Source organism: Strix aluco, chromosome 26, assembly GCF_031877795.1.
Source record: "Strix aluco isolate bStrAlu1 chromosome 26, bStrAlu1.hap1, whole genome shotgun sequence".
Classification (NCBI taxonomy): domain Eukaryota; kingdom Metazoa; phylum Chordata; class Aves; order Strigiformes; family Strigidae; genus Strix; species Strix aluco.
Genome location: NC_133956.1, coordinates 3,291,502 through 3,312,210, shown reverse-complemented (window position 1 = coordinate 3,312,210; position 20,709 = coordinate 3,291,502). Strand labels below are relative to the sequence as shown.

Sequence of the window (20,709 nt, the reverse complement as noted above, 5' to 3'; positions counted from 1 at the left end):
CCCCCGCTCACGAGGGAACCCCGCGGCCCCGCCCCGCCCCGCTAGACCACGCCCCGCTACGGACAGGCCCCGCCCACCAATCGTGCGTCCCGCCCCGTCTGGTCCCGCCCCCGCCAGGCCACGCCCCCACACCTGACCCGCGCCGAGCGCCAGTCATGTGCCCAGTCAAGATGGCGGCGCTCAGGGCGGCGGTGCTGGTGCTGCTGGGGCTGTGCGTGCGCTGCGCGGCTGCCGCCGTCCCCCTGGTTATCTGGCACGGCATGGGTGAGCCGGGACCGGCAACGGGGGGCGGCGCCGATCATCCGGTAACGGCTCTGTGGGCGGGGCGGCGGTGCTTAGCTGGCCCGGCCCGCGGACGGGGCCGTGCTGGGACACGAGCAGGCCCGAGGGGAGCTCGCAGGCCGCCCCCGGCCCCGCTCCGGTGTCCCGCTCCTCCGGGCTGCGGGTTTCTGCGGAGACCGGGAGGTGCAGACCCTCCTCCCCCGGGTCCGTGTGTGCGTTGGCAGCTCCTGGCCCCGTTGCAGCAAGGGGGGTCTCGGTGTGTTTGTGGAGGCGAGGTGAGGGCCTGGGCGGTGGCGTGACGGTGCTTCGCGGTGTTCCCCTTCACAGGAGACAGCTGCTGCAATCCCCAAAGCATGGGCTACATTAAGAAAATAGTGGAGAATAAAATACCAGGGATTTACGTCCTGTCTCTCAAGATTGGAAGCAATCTGATACAGGTAACTCCCTCAGCTGTCACTCGCATTTCTGCTTGGCAGGGTGGCGGCCAGCGTGCGATGGTTATTGCAGTCTGTTATTAACATGATTCCACAAGGATTCGTGTTGTGCTTTCCCTGCTAATTTTTTTCTTCTTTGTGAAGTAAACAGCTTTGACAGGTAGAAACCAATAAAGTCTAGATAATACCTGCAGAAAAGAACTGGGGAAAACCAAATCCCTAATCTAAACTGGATTAATATGAAAATCCACTGATTTAGCATTATTCAGTATATATCTTCAGTATAATAAAGATACAGACTTCTTCTGTGCCTTCATTTTTTTGACAGTTTTATGTAGCCCTACAGAATTTCTTTAAATAGTGTCTCAAGATAATGTGCAATGTATGTTATTTTGTGGGATCTGGAGAAGATGGGAGAAGTTTGATTTTGAATATTTTTATTGTATATATATTATATTTATATATTACTTTATGTATATACACACACACAAAATCTGAAGGGACTCATTGTCAGGAAGTTTGGGGAAATGTCACTGTTTCATATGAGACAATTTTGCCAGGCAGAGTAGGAACAAAGACGTGGTGAAGGGAAGTCTCAAAACTTGAATTTCGCTTCTGTCATTGTGAAAGTTAAGGTCCTCTCCCAAAAGCAGAACTGTTAGCGACCTATTTGCAGAGATTAAAATAGCATAAAACATCATAAAGGGACAAATTATACTTTCTAATTTGGCTAATCCATCAGGATATGGAGAACAGCTTCTTTATGAATGTGAACGATCAAGTGAGAGAAGTGTGCAGCCAGCTCGCAAAGGACCCTCGCCTGAAAGGAGGCTACAACGCAATGGGCTTCTCCCAAGGAGGCCAGTTCCTGTAAGTTTACACTTCTCTTCCATTTCCATCAATTTCTGTTGGGGTTTAGCTTCTGATTTAAAACTCTTTTGAAGTACTAATCAGATGTAAAGTGACAAACCCCTTCATAAAGGTAGGAGCGCTCCAAAGGAGGCAAGAACGTGTTTCCCTGTAGCCCTCCTACCAGGAGGGGTTAATTCTCTTTGCAAACCTTACCAAAGTGCAGGAGCAGTGGCAGCTCTGTGTGAACCAGCGCTGGTGGCCTGGGCAGGCCAGTGCCGGCTCAGCTCCTCCCTCTTTCTCCACAGGAGGGCAGTGGCCCAGAGATGTCCTTCTCCTCCCATGCTCAATTTGATCTCCGTTGGGGGACAGCACCAAGGTATCACACTCCTAACTGCCTTGAAGGGTGGGGGGCTCTTGTTGGCAGGAGGAATGATTTTTTTGGCTTCTTCCTAAAATCTGACCATTTTCTTCTGAATTAAGCTGCCCCTTTGTTCTTGTCTGAATCTGGTGATCTGCTTTGGCCCAGTTGTTAGCCAACTACATTATCTCCTGTCTCGGTCTTGCTTAACGGGCAGTGAGAAGGGACCTTTGTAAATAGACGACTTATTGCCTGGGTGGAATTCCTGTATACTTTGGAAGCACTTGGGATTAGTTGTTCTGGGAGAAGAAATTTCTAATTACAGAGCAAAGCCTCTGTGAAACTAAATCTTCTGGGTCACAAGGATATTTTGCAATTGGTGTTTGGAAGGCTAAAGCCCCAAGGAAAGGGAACTGATTTTTGCAGTAGATTAATAAAGAGGCAATATGAAATGGAATTTAAGAGGTGTACAATTAAGAGCGGCTGGCAATAAATTTCAAATACTCTCCCCTGAGAAGTTCCATGGCTTGAGTCTATTTCTTTGTAGTGTAGTGGGAAGGCTTGTAGGGAACCATCCTGAGACCTCCTGGGAACACACCAGGCGAGCTGGACGGCTTGTCTGCATGCCCCCGTTCTCCAGAGCAATACCCTCAGCTCCAGAACATCATCCATTATCTTTGAGTGTAATAGCGCCCAGGGGCAGGAGGGCTGTCTAATGAGATTGCAGGATTAAAGGCCGCCTGATTCCCTGGGTAATTCTTGCCACTGCTCTGTAAGAGGCTGGTTCTTTACCAGCCGGAGGGATTAAGGGATTTCAGTTTGGCTCAGGGAGCTGTTACACGTCTCCACACCGCAGGCGTGTACGGTTTGCCACGCTGTCCTGGCGAGAGCTCCCATATCTGTGACTGGATCCGGAAGACGCTGGATCTGGGCGCCTACACACAAGCTGTTCAAGAGCAGTGAGTACAGTCATCAGGCGGCAGTGACGGCAGCCGGGCCCACGTGAGCAGCTCTGGGCTTCCGCTCTGATCTTTGGTTTCTCTGTTCTCCAGCTTGGTACAAGCAGAGTATTGGCACGACCCTCTGAAGGAGGAGGACTACAGGAAAAACAGCATCTTTTTGGCTGACATAAATCAGGAGAGGGTAAGGACCTCACTAACGATTAACAGGAGAGCAGAAGCCTTAGCGCTGAGTTTATTCGTTTAGTTCTCCCTGGCAGGAGTTTAGCTGGAGGTCAGAGGGGAACATTTTTTGCCCTGCGTGCCAGGAGCGTACGAAGTGTTTTTGCTGGTAGATTTATGAATGAGGCTTGTCCATGGCAGGGCAGTTCCTGCATCACCACGCTCTTTCGGAGCCGTTGGTGTAGATGTGCCACGTGCTCAGTCCACCCGTCACCTTTCAAGTGGGTGAATCCCCCCCTCTGCCCTGGGAAGGTGGGGGGGGCCCATCCCCTCTTTACAGCCTGGATGCCACGAGCACAGCCAAGGGAGGCTGCTGGCAGAAACACACGTTCCTGCCTCCGAGGCTGCTGCGGTCCAGGTGGTTTCCCTGACCTCTCTCAGTGGACTCTCCGGTGACTTGGGTCTGTTCTCTGCTGCTCTCATCCAGGGCATCAATGAGACGTACAAGAAAAACCTGATGGCTCTGAAAAAGTTTGTGATGGTGAAATTTCTCAATGATACCATGGTCGATCCTCCGATCTCCGAGGTGAGGCAGGCAGGGCGGGTGCTACTTTTGGGTGGCATTTTTGGTGCTTGTTTCTGGTTTGTCCTTTGGTGGCAGAACTTGAGGTTGGCGAGGAGCAGGCTGAATGCAAACATAGGCTTTCACCAGACGCTGGTCAAAGCCTGCTTATCTCCTGGGAGCCCTTCAGCAACCGTTCCCTTGTTTTGACTCCAACAGTGGTTTGGGTTTTACAAAAGCGGCCAAGCCAAGGAGACCATCCCGCTGAAGGAGACCTCGCTGTACACAGAGGTACGTTCTGCTGGGGGCTGAGGGGTTTCTGCTGTTTCCACTCTGTGGTGTCTCTGGGGCCTTGAGGAGCTCCAAAACGCACACCTCTGCCCTCCTCACCATCTCTGCCATTCCTGGGGCATCGCCTCCTCTTACCAGTAGCTGTTTGGGAGGGTGTTTCTCTCCAGGCCAGTGGGAATTGCAGTGGTTGTCTCCTTCAGCATGTGTTTAATGAACTCCACTCCTTTTTAAAGCTTTTCTATAAGAGGCATCCCAAATGGTTTTTCCCCCTCTATGAGGAGAAGCTTTGAAGAGCAGAGGTGAACCCCTCCAGCCTGCCAGCAGTCTCTGACCATCGGTGCTTTCCTCCACGGCGGGTTCCCCCAGCAGTGCCGGCCTTTTGGCCATGGCAGTGCCCCGGGAAGTTACGGTCATACTTCTCTCTGCAGGATCGCCTGGGGCTGCAGGAGATGGACAAAGCAGGAAAGTTGGTGTTCCTGGGGGTGAAAGGGGATCACCTGCACTTCTCAGAAGAGTGGTTTTACACCACTATCCTCCCCTTCCTCCAGTGAAACCGAGGGGAGGCACCCTGGGAGAGAGCGCACTGGGGAGGGTCTACCACTGTAGTTAATGCAGCTGCTACTGTTCAACAGCACTTTCTGCGTACAAACCTGCGGGGAGCTGGGGAAGGGGAAGAAGAGGGGGTGTAGCTCAGCAGTTCCACACTGCAGTAAGAGCCCGGGATTTGTCTGGATGTGATTATGCTGCAGTGTGGGTGGACTGGGCCTCGCACTAACCCTGAAGCACTCCATCCTGCACAGGCCCGGGTAAATCTTCCTTCAGTTCTCAGAGCTGCGGCTCACTTGGCGATGGCAAAATGATTATCTGCAGGAGAGGGGTGTTTTCCCCGTCGCCTGTTCCTCACAGGTCACAACGGCAGTATTAACCTAGATCACTAGTGTAAGGAGGCTGCACCTCTTAAGGGGAGCAGCAAGTAGACTTACAGGGCTGTATGCAGAGGGAAAATAGTGCAGCCTCTCCTTCAAGATGGGGAAGGGGCCAAATTTAGGGGTTTCAGGGGAAAAAGGAGGGTTTTGGATTAAGCGGGTATTAACGGCTTGAACAGTTTTCAACTAATGGCTTGTTTTGTGCACTTTTGTACAGCAACTGAAATCAATAAAGACCTTTACATCTAACCAACTAAAAAAAAAGAGGCGAGATTTGACAACTACTGCCAGTTTGGTTTGAGGGGAGTGGAGGAAAGTCCACACTTCCCCAGGGGGACAGTATGCAAAGCAGTCAAGGCAGGGTCAGGCAGCAAGGAGCATCCTGTCCTCCCTGAGGTCCTGTGTGCCCCCAAAGAGCAGACAAGAGCCACTGTAATGAGCAAGTTGGCATTAACTTTATTCTATCTTCTGTATAATCTTAAGTACATAAGAAAGGTTTTTTTCACAAGCCTCAGGAGAAGACGAGTACAAGTCACAGGACAGTCTCAAAATAAAAAAATTGCATATTTTTTTTTTTGTAAGTTTTGTCCTAGAGAAAAAGAACATTGACACTTTACAGAGGAAATGCTTTTAAGATATGCTTATGCCACCCGAGGCGTTGGAAAAATGAAGGTCAAAGCACGTGCAGCTCCCTTTATGGGTCAGTACAGTACTGTGTGACTTAGATCCATCACTCTGCTCCAGGGCCCTGGAACAGAGGCTACGAGCTTCCACCAAAGGAAAGAGCCAAGCAACAGGGGCAGGCTGAGAGGATTCACTTTATGGGGACTGATGGCAGATGAGGAAGAGAGTGATGAACCCACCTGATCCAACTCGGGTATTTTACAACACTGCACTACTGACCCTGGAATGAAGGAGACCCTTCCTCTGCAGAAGGGGACAGGTTCAGAAGAACCATCCTGGAAGACTGAACCTGAGAGTTCAGCTGCTCTGAGAAGGAAGCCCTGGGGCAAAGATTCCCTTTTGCGGTTGGAGGGCTCACGGAATAAGAGGTGCTCAGCTCCAAGCTACCAGCCAGACTGCTGGCGGGGGGGGGGGGGGGTAACCGCCGTTAACTCCACTGCAGTCTTCCTGTGGCACTGGTTAATATAAAGCCTCCTGTCATGGCACAATCAGAAATACACTGAGCTAGTAGGAATGATGAAAGAGAAATGAGGGTGGAATGCTACGGCCCAGGTCCTCAGCCTTTGGTCCAACAAAGCCATTCCCAGGTCCTGTAATGCCACCAGCTCCATAGAGCTGGAATTAGCAGCTTCCAGGACCTTCTTGAGACATCTGCCATAGCAACTGGGTACTCTGGACCCCGACAGACCATTATTTGTTAAAAAGGGGACAACATTCCTCTCACACGAACAGTTTGCTTAAAGGCAATACAAAAAAAAACCCCGAACAACACTCTGAAAGCCAACTGCCAGTACTGGCTGTGAAGTTCACTGAAAATCTGACCTGATCAATTGGTGCAGTTAGATCAGACAAGGGGAGAAAAAAAGAAAAATACACCTTCCTGCTAATAGATGTGGACAATCACTGACCCGCCACCTACACCAAACCCCAGGCAGAGGTATTTCAGTGACGGCAGGTAGCTGTGTCTCTCGGGTAGAAGAGAAGCAGTTTGAGAGCAGAAAGGTACAAGAAATCTAAGAGAATCATCTGAAAGCAGATTTGTCCCACAGCAGGGCCAGGGGAGGGCATGAGCCTTGGAGCTTTTCTGCTTAGCCAGCAATTTCTGTCACAGTGGTAACCAACTTCTGACCGTTCCACACTGTCTTGAACTGTTCTGGGACAGGGAATTCAGTCTGGAGGGTAAAAATAGAAATCCGTTGTCAAAAATCAGTTTATGACTGAGACCAGCAATTACTCCCACTGCTTCAGGCATTTCTTTTCTTAGATACATGCTGTGTCCCTTCCTGTACCACAAACACTGCCTGTTCTGCCCCCAAGAGATCCCGAGCAAACAGCAGCTCTCACAAAACTATCTCACTATAAAGACAAACGACTTGAGTTGCTGTTTTTAACATCTGATCATCATTCGCAACCTCCAGAGTCTAGAATTGTCCCTCCAGACCTCACTGTAACTGACATTCCCCGCAGGGCTCAAAAATACTAATTCTGCCCCGTGTTACCCCAAGCAGAGCTCCCCAAGGATTTTAAAACTAACACTTACAAAGTCACCACCCTCTGTGGGAATAAGGACGTTCATCTCTGATGACTTGGCACTGACGATTTCGCAGTCTAGGGAGCTCTTGCTCAGATACACATGGCAACCGTCTGTCTTGTTGATGGAAATTGTTGGCACTTTACCCATTACCTAGCAGAGTGGTCAAAGCAACGGTTAGAGGAGCTTGAACCAGGCAACCACAACATTTTTCTTTTACGCTTGCCTTCAAGGCAAGAGGTTTGACTCCCACCCCTCACCACCGCAGACTAGCTGGATTCAAATACTCCCACCTTTGGCAAAAATCTGAACTTATTTCTTGTTTTGGTCTCTTTAGAACAAAACTACAGTGAACGCTGGGCAAGTTGACCATCCCAAATCAGATACCAAAACCAGAATCAGAGTAGATTCTACTGCCGCCCACCTCAGAGACTAATCTTTTACCTAGAGCCCCGAGGCAGCTCAGTGAGGCCAATTTCAGTCCTTTCCTAGCTGCTGGGCAGGGTGAGCTGCAGAGCAGCAGGACAGAGGGTGTTTCATGAATGTTCTCCACAGATGCACATTCCTGTTCTGGAAATAAAACTACTCCAAGAAGCACATGCTACAGACGCCCTGTTGTACAGTGCAGCAGTCACACTCCAGGCAGAGAATGGGTTGTAGGCACTCACCTGAACTTTAACGTCCCTGCTGTTTATGATCTCTACAATGCCCACCACGTCATCGAACACCAGACCCAGCTTCTTACAGTTATCTGCAAAGACAGAGCAGGTCACAGAAAGGTTTTGGAGATTCAGCCTTCTGCACACATACACCAGCACCTAGAAGCAGTTTTCAGGGTTTCTCCACTTACCGAGGGTGATAGAGTTGATCTTGCCTTTGATTTGGAGTGTACTGTTTGTGCACTTGAAAACATATGCTACCTGCTTCAACTCTGTGTCACTGATTACCAGGTTAGTGGCATTCTCCTGGTTTTCCTGAAAAGGCAGGAAAAATGCACTCGATTTGTGGAACGCAGACCAATTAATCCATGAGAACAGCAGGGCAGCTCCTTTAAAAGCAAACTGCAGCACCTTCAGGCTGGTGCCTCTCACAAGAAAGGTTTTCAGGAGACCCCCCCGCCCCTTCCCTGCTACAGAGCTCCCATCTCTCAACGCACTCATGCTGACGCCAGGCACTCACCACTCTCCACTTTTTGCCCTCTAATTCTAGCAACGCAGGAGCCTTTGGAGAGGTTTTTTGGGAGGGATTAGCATTACAGGCTGGTTTGGGAGCAGTGAAAGGTTTGGGTCCACTTCTCACAGGACCCCCTTGATTCTTCAGTGCTGGATTCTTGTGGGTCTTCATGTCATCTGACACATGTCTTAAGCCTGCAAGAGAAATCAAACCTGAGATCCAGCTTTCCTCCGAGAACACCGTTCCACAAACACCAGGCATCAGTAATTACAACCACCAGCATGGTAACATTTTTCAAAATGCAAATAAATTAATAAGGCTACGTCTAAGCTGAGCCCAAGCGTGAGTGACAGCAAGTGAAAGAGCAAGCAAGAAACACTGATGCAGTATTGATGAGAACACCAGATGTACTGTAGGACCAGAAAATGCCAGCTCTTTCACTCTGCAGCTGGAAAGAGCCCCAAGCCAAGCACCTCGCCTTTGTTTGACGTCTGTCCTGATACACGAACCAGGTAACACGCAAAAGAGATAAGTTCTGTGCAAATATGAATAGGTGAAAAACGGCACCTTTTGTACTGGAGACGTGCAAGCAGCCAAAGGGCTCCCTCTCTCCATTCCAGCTAGATTGATCTCTTGCTACACTTGACAGATGAGACTGAGAATTCTCTCTCAGATGTGCTCCCTTTGTCCCTGTGAACTGCCTCAGGGCTGCTTCTGGCTCCCACAGCCTCATCCTCAGACCAGATGGTCTTTTGTTACTGCAAACCTACTTCCTAAGCAGGTGCGTTGAGCCACAGCAGCAAAACAAGGATTCGCAGCACAACGGTACCGTCGTTGGTGGCTGCCCTCCTGCCGCGAGCTACTTCCACCTACCAGAGGTGATGCCTTCTCCCCGGTTGATCTGGGCGAAGAGCGCGGAGCGGGAGGCAGAGTCGTCTGTGCTGCAGCTCGTGGGGGCAGGAGCGGGCGGGGGAGGAGGGCCTGGTGGGGGAGGCGCAGCCCCCGCTGGGGGAGCGGATGGTGATTTAGTCCCTTCTGTTGCTACAGGACCCTGTAAGAGGCCAGCAAGAGGAAAGGCAATTGCACAAGCTCCATAACTGCTGCAATAATCATGCAATACTCATCTAAGAAGCTCCTGCAGATGCAGCCAGCACTTACTGTTTTGCTCCAGGTCAGCCCTGTGGTGTGATACTCTTTGATATAGGCCTGCAGCTCTGTCCAGATATTCAGATAAGCTTTCACCCAGTCCACTTGCTTTTTATCTCTGAGGACACAAGGAGATCATGAGGTGCATTTGCCATTAAAATCCAAGGACTACAGTTCTTCACAGCTCTCCAACCTCTTGGCCGACAGGCAAGACCCAGCCTGGAGCAGCACAGCAGCCTCACACCTCCAGTGCTGCATTCCAGCTTCAGGATTAACCTGGCAGCTGCAGGCAGGCAGCCCCAGCCCTGCTCTGCGCCCTGACTGACCCATTTTAACTGGGGAGTCTGGTACTTCCAACAAGACCCATTCCCAAGACACAACCTGCTGCTCTGGGAAACGGTTCAGCCCCCAGATGATGCTGAGACAAGAGTGAGCAGCAACGCACTTGCTATCAGAGATTCCAGCTGCAGCATGAGTGCAAGGAATCTTGTCCCTAAGGATCAGGAAAGAACAGCTAGGTGAGGCTTTATAAATATACCCTGCCTTTAAAAAGAAGAATGAATTAAAGACCAAGGCAGCTGTGGTTAGATACTGGAGTAGTCCCTACACACCCTGTTAGCTGTGTTCAATGGCATCGTTAAGAGAGAAGGTGAACTTACACATCCTTGTACTCCTTGAGGATCCGGTTGGTATAAAACATGGCAGCATCAGTCATTTCCTTCACATAAGGACCAGGCTTCGGAGCCTAGAGAAGAAAGAACACATTGACATGGAAGAGCTGACCAGGGAGCCAGACTTCTCCCACCAGCCCAAGGAAACCACTTCCCACTGGAGTTCTTACCATGGCCACCCAGCCCAGGGCGGGGATGCTCTCGCTGACTGCCGATAAGTGATTGAACAGTTTGCTACCACGGTTCTTCTCCCTGAAATTCTGCACCGTCTGGATTTGCTCTGAAATCGGCTTCAGAAGTGATGAGAACGCATTCTGCAGGACAAGAGAGACAATAACAGTGAAGTACATTAGTATTGCTCTGGAATGGCCGCACATCTTCATGGGTGGCTCTGCTGAGATGATGGTCACTCGGAGGAAGATTCCAACTGGCACAAGTTACTGCTGCAGCTCCTGTCCAGGCTTGGCCCTCCCCACGAGCCGAGCTCGATCCCACCACCTAGCTCCCTCAGGGCTGAAGTCATAGCTCCCAACCGGATTGGTACAATGGGAGTACGCCAAGAACTGTGACTCATGTTCAATCCAAGAGACACTGACAAAGCTTGTTAGTAACGAGGACAGAAATAGCATTTGCCTTTCCTGGATTCTTTTGTTCCAAGACAGTTTGTCAAATTTTTCCTCTCCTGTACAAACCCTCAGAGAAAGGGGTGCTATGCAGGTTCTTGCAGTCTGGGATCTACAGCCTGCATTCCCATCTGAGTCGCAGCAAGTTCTCAAGTCACCCTATCAAGCTAGACTTCAGGATTCAAGTTATTTCTCAAGTCAATCCAAGCCTTCAGGATTTGGATGACAGGAATTTTTCTTTGTGTTGTCCACTTGGAATGCTGACTGAAAGTGCTTAGAAGTCTTGTGGTCAGAGCAGAGCAGCCAATTACACACTTCCAGAGATGCCTTTTAGGCAACTCTTCTTTCCTTTAAGATCAGAAAGTCTCCTGCTGGTGGCAGCAGCGAGGGACAAATTTGGGCAAAACTTTCTTTTCAAAGCCTCGGCTTTTCCATTTGCTGTCCCTTCCTCTGTTTAGATGAAAACAGAGAGGTTCCAAGGACCACTGGCCAGGCTACACTGCCAGAAGCTCCAGCCTAGTGCCACTGGCAAGTAACATGATAGCGAAATTCTTTGCCACTAGCGATGAGAGTTCATACATTCTGCATTTCAACCTGGCTACTCCAGAACTGACTAGACTCCTGCAAGACAACCTGCACAAAGACCTACACTAGATTAAGGCTGTAGTTTGTTCATAACCCTTCATTTAAATAATGTGTCAGTGGAATTTAAGCAGATTCTCAGACTAGAGGCTATGCAGAGCAGCATCCCAGCAAGCCCGGTGAAAGATAAACAACACTCCAGTGCTGAGTTTGGGGAAAAAGATGCAGATCTATTTTGCGGTGAATAGGAAAGTAGCACAGAAATCCAGCTACCACAAGGTAACAGTAGAAGCCATGACTGAGGCAGATAATAACTGCAAAGAAAAGCAAGGTGGGATCCTGTTGCTCAGGAAAAAACAGTTCTCAGCAGGGAAAAGCCAATGCATTCAGGATCAGATTCTCAGTCACACATCCTGCTGAGAAGCAGCAGCCTAGGGTAAAGTGTTAAATTACTCGCTAAGGACAAATCAATCCTAAAAGCCTAGCTATTATTCAGAGGCCATTCAGCAGAGACAAGTGTCTGTTATACTTCAGGAGTTTGATGCCTGAAAGTCTATAAGCATCACATAATGAAAAGCATGCTCTAAGCAAATCCCACTGTGGCTCCTGTCTGCGATAAGTTCCTGTCTGCAGGTTGCATCTCAGGGAACAGTGATTGCGCCGTGCTGGTGCCAGGTGAAACTCGAGACAGACGCTGTGAGATGACACTCACAAGCTGCTCCGACAGCTACAGAAAACTCGTTGCTCTAATGACTGGAAAACGACAGTTCTGCAGCTCTAAGAATCAACCTCCAGAATCCTGCCCAGTATCGGGTGAGCACACGGAACAGTTCACGCTTTCAGCAAGTGCCACCAGTCCTCCTCCGGTTCCTCGCTTGGAGCAGCTGCAACGGCCCAGATTCCCCTACACTTGCAGTCATCCCCGGCTCCGAGGTAAGAGCATACAAGGTTTCTGAGATGTGATTTCCCACACTTACCTCTGTTGGCTGCTGATGTTGAGACGCCATCACCAGAAGTGCCCTCTCACTCATCAAGCCCGCATGAACCATCTCAGCCTAATAGAGAAAAATACGAGAGAACTTCCCTTGTACCCAGCGTAACGCTAACAGTCACTCACGGAGAGTTCCTAGTCTGTAAGGAAGCTGCTATGCTGATCTCAAAGCACATATTTTCAGAGACACCCATCCTCAGAGAAAACTCACAAGAGCACAACAGCTCTTGGGCTGGGTAGTTTACAGGCCTCCCAAAGGCACACACCGAAGTCTACAGAGAGCGCCAGACACCTAACTGCCAAAGATTTCAAGAAGGAGGTTTGATTTGTTGTGTGTGTGTAGGTGGCAATCTGCTGGAGGTTATCTGGGCATCTGCATCTGTTTTGAATCCTCAGGGATTATAAACATCCTAGAATACGGCGCTCAAGGAATGCAAACACTGACAGCAAACTTGGCCCTTAACAGCTCTGAAGAACAAGCAACATCTATTTAGAGCAGAGGGAGGAGAACGTGAGTCCTTACGTGCTTCTGCACATCCCCGCCAACTTCTTTGCTGATCTTGATGTATTCAGCTACCGGGCCAGCCAGAAGGGCATCGAAAGCCTGCACGTACTGAGCCACCCCTGCGGAGAAGGAACCAGAGCACAGGTATCACCGAGAGGCAGGAGGCTCAGCCCTGAGCACGCAGCTGAACGCAGACGAGGGAAGCGTTGCAGGCGCAGGAAGTCCTTATCTTAGCAGGATGGTAACCGCAGGCACCTCTGTGTTTGCACAGTATCTGCTGCAAAACTCACTTCCCCTCTGCACGCTGGCAGTTCATCCAACAGCCCTTCGCACGCCCTGTGCGAGCGCCGCCCGCTCTGCCACAGCTCCTGCTGGCACCCGACACTGCCGCACCGCCTGGCTTCAGCACAGGGTGACGGGGGAGTGCTTTGGGCCTCACCTTTGGAAGAGACATCTGCACACATGCCAGGTCCTTGGCACACCGTCTCCAGGCGCTCCACAGCCTTCTCCAACCGTTCAACCAGTCTTTCCATATCTACCGCTGTCCACAACCTGCAGACAGAAGAATTATTCGTGTCCTCTGACAGTATAAAACTGGTAGGCCAAATATTGAAGAGGGTTTAACAGCTGTCTGGTACAGGCTCGACCAGTTCCAGAAGAATAATTTCTACCTAGCACCCTGATGATGGGCAGCAGGGTACCCTCAAATTAGCAGGAACGTTCGGATTTCACAACGGCCATGCACACAGCCACTTTCTATTGCCACAGTCACTCTGTAATGGCCACATAGTCTTATTCCATTGTAAGGACTTCTTACATGTACAAGGACACTAAAACTTACATTTTCTAACCTTGTACTCACACCACTCAAGAAAACAGAAGCCTGCACAGAATCTCACTGCAGCCAGTGCTTGGCCAAAGTCCCAGCTGTGATCATACAGCAAATCAAGTACAACTGCTTCACTGAGAGTTCACAGACTTCAGGTTAGAACTTCTGGGTTTGATTCTGCAAATGCATCTGCAGAGCCCTCCCACAGTCCTGAATTCCTCCAAGGAACATCTGTAACTCCAGCATTGCTACAGCACAGAGCATCAGCGTGCAGAACGAGCCACCCTGGCACATGCAAAGATGAGCAGCTGCAGAAGCTAAGGCGGCATCGCTGCTTCTCCAACAATGCGCCCCTGTTCATCCTCTCCCTCTGCAGACTTTGGTATCTGAACTGCAGAACAGACTCTGCAGGCACTGCACAGGAAAGAGATTTAGGTACGTAAATCATTTGCAGTGTCTCGTCTGCAAAAGTCTTAAGAGTCATATAAACTTTCCATTAATTACTGCTTTGCAGAGACTCTGCACCAAGGAGCAAGACAAGTCATGCTCCAAGCACACTAACACACAGGGAATGCAGGGAGGGAGCAGCAAGTCACCAATTGCATTTTTATCTTATCACCACTCATCCAAAGATTTTACAGTATGAATCATGACTACAGCCTGGACACAGCTTCCTTCTTACTGCAACAGTCTGCGAGAGCTCAAAACCCTGCCTGGAAGGGAAGGTCCTTCCCAGCACACCCAAAAAGGAAGGCAGGGTTTACCCAGCTGCACCGATGAACTGATGCTAGATCTCCCTCAGAAAAGAAACCTGAAGTTCTAACTAGGGTTTTGCTTTTGCTCACAAGTCTTCTCAGCTTCTCCAAAGTGCATGTTTTCACCCAATTTCCAGAGGATGTGGGGCAGATCCAGCATTAGTCACAAGCAGCACTGATGTCACAAGACAAACAAGGCCGTTTTCCACCCTTCTTTTGCCTTCTTGCATCAGGAGAAACAGCACCGATGTGGGGGGGTGGGGAGAGGCCACCCCCCTTCCAAGAGGAAGAGTGTGGTTTCCTTCTCTGTGCAAGAGTGAGCCAGCGGAGACACTGTGCCTAAAACTGGACAGCAGTAACTGGATGACTTCCAGATACAAAAAAAGTTCAGAGAGGCTGAAACTTGTGGGCGGTCACCCATATAATCAACAGTAATGAATACCTCTTTTTTTTTTTTTAAATTCTGTACAAAGTAGAAATCCTGACCACAGGATCGTCAGCGCTCTGCTGCAGCCGAGGACGACGCATCCAGAATGGGGCTCACGTCTTCAAGTGGGAGCGCAGCCAAGAGCTGGGCTCTGCCTCCCCCGCTCCCAGCACACTAAAAGAAGGGTGTTTTTTTTTTTTTTCCCCCAAAAGAGCCACCTGTTAAAGAAACTCTCCCATGCTTCAAGAGCACAGCAAGATAGAGGGGTGTAACGCAGGGGTTTCAGGAAGGACACCAGGTTTACTGAGCTTCAGGCAGACAAAGCTGCTGTTCTGCACCACTGATCCCCACCACATTCCACACGAGGCTCTAATCTGATCAGCCCCATTACCGAGTCACAAACTGCATTTCAAATCAGGATTACAAACCAGAAAGTCCAGATGGAAAGCTGCTTCCGACCCCCCGCAATAAAGCACGCTGTTGCGAGGAGCAGATCGCATCAGTTCTAAATGCGCTGTCGGGATTAATGTCCTTTAACAAGAAAGGGTTCCTTGAGATTCATATTCCTTCCAGTCCCCTTGCCGTTTGACACGTCCTTCCTGGGTTTTCCTGACAGAAGCCATAAACTCACAGAGCTTGGCACCAGCTTTGTAAACCTAGCGCTATCTGGCAGATGGTGAACTCATTTTAATTTCTGTTTAATGGGCAGCACTAGGACAAGTTGCAAGATAAGTCACTTGGTAAACTGGCTGCAAAATCAGAACTAAGTGGAGGCAGCACAAAGTCCTAGAGCAGGCAGCTATAGCTCAGTTACTCCTCGCTAAAGCTATCTTGACTCACCCTTACTATGCTCTTTGCCCCGTGAATGCAGCTCTTTCTGCTATCTACATACCCATCCAGAATGAAATAAAAAGGTTTAGTTGTAACTAACATCAGCAGTCCGAGTTTGCAATCCGGAGATTAACATTTAGCAAGGAAAAAAAAAATAAAAAAAAATCACAAAGTAGACCTGTCTGGGCTACATCTAAACAGTGTTTTGTCACTTTGAGTGCAGAATAATTTGTCAGTAAGTGACAAACTGACTTCACAGATCTCAGTACAGTACATATAATCGGATCTCATTTGCCTTCTTTAAAGAGGAAGGTGAGACACACAGATCACTGAAGATTCACTTCTGTTCAGCACATCGTCCTGTGTTCAGGAGGAATGAGAAAGGCTTCCAAGCTATGCCTGCAGCCGAGGGTTAGAGTTCTCTAGCTGCATGGAGTTGAGATGAAACGCTCCCTTTTGGGACTATACTGCAGGATTTCAATCTAGGTCTTGTTTAAATTCAATTGAACTTTGATTACCAATGGAGCAGAAGCTATGGACTCGCAGCAAACACATATTTCACCCTGGGCCAGAGAGTCCATTCATTTTCATAGCACATTTGGTTAAGCTATTAACTAGCCTTTATTTCCATCAAAGCTTGGGAACATGGTTTTGAACACACTGTACAGCAGAGAGGCTTTCATCTACAGCTAGACTGTTTTGATACACTGATCAGAGCAATAAAGGGAAGGGATTTTATTTGTAAAAACACTAGCTATCCCAAAGCTGATCCTGTATAACAACACAGTAAGAGGAGTTTCCTGTTTGGAGCACATCAAGGAGCCGGTGTCTCCCAGCCAAAGACTGGTCCTCAGAGGAGCAAGTGCTCATAAAACCAGCAGAAATGAAATTCTTCCGGTTGCCTGAGACAACACACTAACCTGAGTCCTCACTTAGACATTCTGGAAGACGCAAATGTTAGTTTTATAGCCAAAGCAAGTCAAACCTACGCCTCTGTTTAGATTCAGCTTTTGTGAAGCCTGACAAACTGCTGTCAGCAACACGAAATTTGCATCAGCTACTTCCTGTTTCTACAGGCAAAAGGAATAAAGATGGGGCGACTAAATTAAGAACATACCACAGTTTATTTCTGAGCTGACACTGGAATATCTCAGGGGATCAGCTACCAGATGATTCCCAACATTTATATCTTCCAAAAGTCCAAAGAATTTTTTTTTAAACAGTTCAGCTCATCAAGTAAGGAATTATTTGAAGCAAGACAGGACTCAAATGCCTGAATTTAGTCAGTTGTCAGGACCAGCCACGAACACAAGACAGCTACTGCTAGTCCCAGCAGCTGCCAAGACAGAGATCTCTGCTGTTTATAGTACAACAATACTTGCTGACATTGCTCCAGAACCCACGGTGTCTACTTCTGGTATTTCAGATCTACTTTGTTTAGCAAATCAGAAGTGCTTTAAAAAAAAAAAAATCCACTTGGACCCTATTTAAGCTCTCCCAAATAACAAATTCTACTGCAGTCATTAAAAACGTTTTTTTGGTATTTTTAATCAAACATTAAAAGACAGTTAAAGTATCACTTTGCTCCACGCTACAGCCAGCACAAGGACTCCTTTTTCATCACAATTATATGAAATAGGAGATTTGCACTCGCCAGACTCTGTTGCTACGCTCCTCTCATTTCCATTCCCTGTCAGGGCGATGAATCCACCAGGGAAGTAACTGAGGATCTCAGAACTCAGCTAAATTGGACACAGTACCAAGCTCCAGATCAGGAATTCAGAGCATCGCCCCTCGTCAGCATCCCTCCTGAGCTGTGCCTGCTCAAGCAGAGGCTGCTTGGCTGAACTTTGTTACATGAATAATAGGGGATATTTTTGGCTTTCAGAAAGCTCAGCAATATGCCGGGGACACAAGGATCGCCTCAGAAAGAAAAAGGGAATACAGCAGTTTCTCGACGTCACAGATTCCTGGTTTTCAGTGACGTGTATCTATAGCTCAAGTCTTGAAGAATTCCAGAATCCGATGCGCAAAAATCCCGTGACCTGACACATGAAACATCCATAACGGTTTTTTTCATTTCAGTAACACAAAATCCAAAGCAATCACTTACAGTTTTATCCCATCCTAATCACCACCAAAACGCAAAAAGGCAGAAGAAAAAACAGCAACAGGCTAAGACAAGAACTAGCCCAAGCCCAATAAGATGGAGAGTACCTGGGAGCACAAACTGCAGAAATATCCTCGCTTCTGGCTGCGGCAGATCGGTCCTGTCGCAGAAAGCTGGATACATCACCTGGGCACACACACCTCCCTGCCCCAGCGAGTCACCCAGCAGCTACCGGCACCGGTAACGCACCGGGCCCGCCGCTTTCCAACCCTCCCGCCCGCCGCATCACCGGGGAGGGGCGGCTTTTGACCGAAAGCCGCCCGCACGCCCCGACCCCCCTGCCAGGGGACGGAGCCAGAGCGGCCACAGCGAACAGGACTAAAGGCCTCTCGGTGGGGCTGTGGGGGCAGGTACAGGCCCCCCCAGCCCGTCCCCCCCACCGGGACGGCGAACCCCGCCGCAGCGGGCTGAGCAGCGATCGACCACGGCGGCCCAGACCCCGATAATTTATACCCCCCGCCGCCCCGGGGCAGATTTCGGGCGCAGAGACACCCCCGGGCCGGGCCGCCGCGGCAGGAAGCGCCTCCGCTCGGCGCAGGAAGCCCCACGGAGGCCCGAAGCCGCCCCACGCGGTACCACGGGCGGCGGCGGCGACCCCCGGTAACAGCCCTACCGGGGAGTTTTCACCATTCCGTGACTAAATCAACCCGAAACCACCGCGTTTAACGGATTTAACCCCAACAGCCCGCAGGAGCCCCTCCCGCCTCCCTGCGCCCGCCCAACGCGACCCCAGCAGCGGCGGTCGGGCCCCCCCCCCACAACCCGGGCGGGCCCGACCCCTCACCGGCGCCCCGCGGTCGGCCCCGGCGCTACCGCTGGCGGCTCCCCCCAGCGGACTCCTCCCGCCGATACCAGCCCCGGGACAGGGCCCGCAGCCCCCGCCGCCGCCCCGGCTCTCACCTCCCGTTCGCGCTCGCGCTCGCGCTCCCGCTCCGCCGCCGCCCGGCGCCGCCCAGCACCCCCCGCGCCCGCCGCTTCCGGCCCCCGCCCCGCGCGCCGGAAGTGCGCACAGCGCGGGGCGGGGCTTCAGGCGGCCACCGCCCTGCCATTGGTGGGGGGGTAGGGGGCGTGGCCGGAGAGGGAGAGGGGCGGGGCATCGATTGGGGGTGGGGCCACGGAGGTGCTTGGGGGGGGGGGGCGAGGGGCAGGATGGGGCCCAGGACCCCCAGGGAGGGCCCAGGACCCCTGGAGAGGGGCTGGGGAAGGGTGGTCCGGGGGTCCTTGAGGTGCCCGAGGTCCCCACAGAGGGGCTGGGGGAGGGCTGAGAGCCCCAGTGGGGCAGTTGGGACCCCCCCAGGGCAAGTCTGGGGGAGGGCTGCAGACCCCCCAGGAGGGGATGTTGGGGTGGTGGGGTCCTCAGGACGTCTGAGAGCCCCTGAGAGGGATTGAGGGTGGTTTGGGGTGCTGGGAGGAGACAAGACCCCCGAGAGAGGGGTTGGGCTGGGAGTTGGGGCCCTAGAGATGTGGCTGGGGGCTGTGCCCTGGGCCCCTGGGGTGGGGTTAGATGGGATGAGCCCCCCTTGGGGAGGGGGATCGGCTCAGTCTTGCAGAGACAGGGCTTGGCTGGGGTGCAGGGCGGCCTGTGCTGGGGCTAGGAGGGGGTGGAAGGGGCACATCGGGTCTTCCCAAATGGTATCTGGCTGCGTCGGGGGCAGCTGAGGTCAAGACCCCTCCAAGCTCCATCTGGTGGGTACAGGATGGGAGAAAGTTCCCTCTGGAGAACTGCTGGACCATTGAAAAAAGCTACACCCTCGCCTCGGGGTAAATCCTGGGGGCGCTCTGTGCCAGGGGTGGTTGTCATTGCTGACTGTGTGCAGCAAAGATAGTTTTACTTCTGGTGTGTGCTGGCTCATCCCAAACATCAAACAACTCCTACGAGGCTCCCGTGCTTCCCTGGCTACAGAGCCCTTTGGAGCCTTGTGCTCACAGACCCTCTTTGAGCCGAAGGTCTCAAAGCACTTGGCAGAGGGTGGATAAATATTGTTGTCCCAGCTTTGTTGCTGGAGAGGCTGAGACCAGGGCAGTCAGGGGAAAAATAACTCGGCGTCAGGAAGAGGTCCCTGGAGGCAACATGGGATTGTTCCCACAGAAGGCTCCGCTGTCTGCTTTTACCATTAGGGCTCTGAAAAGGTGTTTGCTGCCATGGTTAGAGAAAGGGCAGCAGTTGTCCCTGCCTGCCGTGAGGGACGGGGGCTTTGCTCTGTGTTTTTGTGTCCCAGCAGCCCCGGGGAGGGAGTTGAAGCCGTCCTCGAAGCTGGGGGTCTGTGCAGACAAGCAGACAGAGCATCTGTCCCGGCGAGGGCTGGGACGCGTCGACAGGATGGGAAGGAGGAGAAAACCCAGCGAGGTCGCCTGACTTCATCACCGCTTCCTGCCCTCTGCTCTGCTACCGTAGATGGTCACATCTGCCGCCGCGCAGGGTGGAAGCGGGGCCTGTCTGCGCCCGAGCTCCCGAGCGGAGCTCTGGGCTCTCTCTGGGGGATCCCAGCCGGGGCAGGCGGGAGTGGGGCCAAGCCTGGGATGGGCCGAGGGCTGGGAGCGGGATCGCTGGGAGCGTGGCTCTGCTGACATCTAGTGAGGTTGTCTCCTCCGGCTTCGCACTCCCTGCGAGCTGGGGAGGTGTTCAGAACCCCTGGGAGGGTTTGGTTTTTCTGAGCAGCCAGTGGATAGGAGTTGTGTGTCTTCTTGGTGAAGACGCAGCTCACCACTGTCCCCCCTCCCCTCTGTGCAGCCCCCCCCCAGCTCCCAGCTGCTGCCCCGGCAAAGCACATGGAGCCCAGTGGGACCTGCACCGCTGTCCTCGCATGGTCCTTCCCAGTTAGGCTGAAGCCTATAGAGGAGACATCAGCTCCCTGCCGTCACTGATGCTGTTTGCCTGGTTTTCTGGTTTTTGTGCCTCGTTTTCCACCCTGCCAACACCTGATCTGCCTCTTGCAGCTGTCTCCATCATGATCAGACACCTTAG

The 20,709-nt window shown here is 51.4% G+C and overlaps 2 protein-coding genes across 3 annotated transcripts; one reads left to right on the top strand and one right to left on the bottom strand.

Annotated features, from left to right (window-relative positions):
• The first annotated feature begins 148 nt into the window (after window positions 1-148).
• On the top strand, window positions 149-5,075 carry PPT1 (palmitoyl-protein thioesterase 1). Of its 2 annotated transcripts, none has more exons than XM_074807433.1 (9): window positions 149-264; window positions 610-719; window positions 1,459-1,586; window positions 1,874-1,944; window positions 2,783-2,885; window positions 2,979-3,069; window positions 3,535-3,633; window positions 3,829-3,900; window positions 4,329-5,075. In XM_074807433.1, exons 1-9 carry the CDS (start codon window positions 156-158, stop codon window positions 4,449-4,451), a joined length of 906 nt encoding a protein of 301 aa, XP_074663534.1. In that variant the 5' UTR covers window positions 149-155; the 3' UTR covers window positions 4,452-5,075. The 2 variants fall into 2 exon arrangements, with proteins under 2 accessions (XP_074663534.1, XP_074663535.1); XM_074807434.1 differs by having other exon boundaries at window positions 200-305.
• Window positions 5,076-5,259: 184 nt separating this feature from the next.
• Window positions 5,260-18,728, bottom strand: CAP1 (cyclase associated actin cytoskeleton regulatory protein 1). The gene is made up of 13 exons (XM_074807432.1): window positions 18,645-18,728; window positions 13,172-13,284; window positions 12,751-12,851; window positions 12,214-12,291; window positions 10,202-10,345; window positions 10,020-10,105; window positions 9,373-9,478; window positions 9,088-9,265; window positions 8,221-8,408; window positions 7,892-8,015; window positions 7,710-7,792; window positions 7,051-7,194; window positions 5,260-6,682 (listed from the first exon to the last, which is right to left on the bottom strand). Exons 2-13 carry the CDS (start codon window positions 13,263-13,265, stop codon window positions 6,599-6,601), a joined length of 1,410 nt encoding a protein of 469 aa, XP_074663533.1. The 5' UTR covers window positions 13,266-13,284; window positions 18,645-18,728; the 3' UTR covers window positions 5,260-6,598.
• Between the last annotated feature and the right edge of the window lie 1,981 nt (window positions 18,729-20,709).

What these genes read in the sequence shown, in the direction of transcription:
- CAP1 (XM_074807432.1), bottom strand. Translation starts at nt 13,265, where the DNA reads ATGGAAAGACTGGTTGAACGGTTGGAGAAGGCTGTGGAGCGCCTGGAG. An exon ending in GGCTGACCTGGAGCAAAACA is followed by an intron (nt 9,266 to 9,372) that starts GTAAGTGCTGGC and finishes GGCCTCTTACAG; the next exon opens with GGTCCTGTAGCAACAGAAGG. An exon ending in CCACAGAGGGTGGTGACTTT is followed by an intron (nt 6,683 to 7,050) that starts GTAAGTGTTAGT and finishes TTTACCCTCCAG; the next exon opens with ACTGAATTCCCTGTCCCAGA.
- PPT1 (XM_074807433.1), top strand. Translation starts at nt 156, where the DNA reads ATGTGCCCAGTCAAGATGGCGGCGCTCAGGGCGGCGGTGCTGGTGCTG. An exon ending in TCCCAAGGAGGCCAGTTCCT is followed by an intron (nt 1,587 to 1,873) that starts GTAAGTTTACAC and finishes CTTTCTCCACAG; the next exon opens with GAGGGCAGTGGCCCAGAGAT. An exon ending in TCGATCCTCCGATCTCCGAG is followed by an intron (nt 3,634 to 3,828) that starts GTGAGGCAGGCA and finishes TGACTCCAACAG; the next exon opens with TGGTTTGGGTTTTACAAAAG.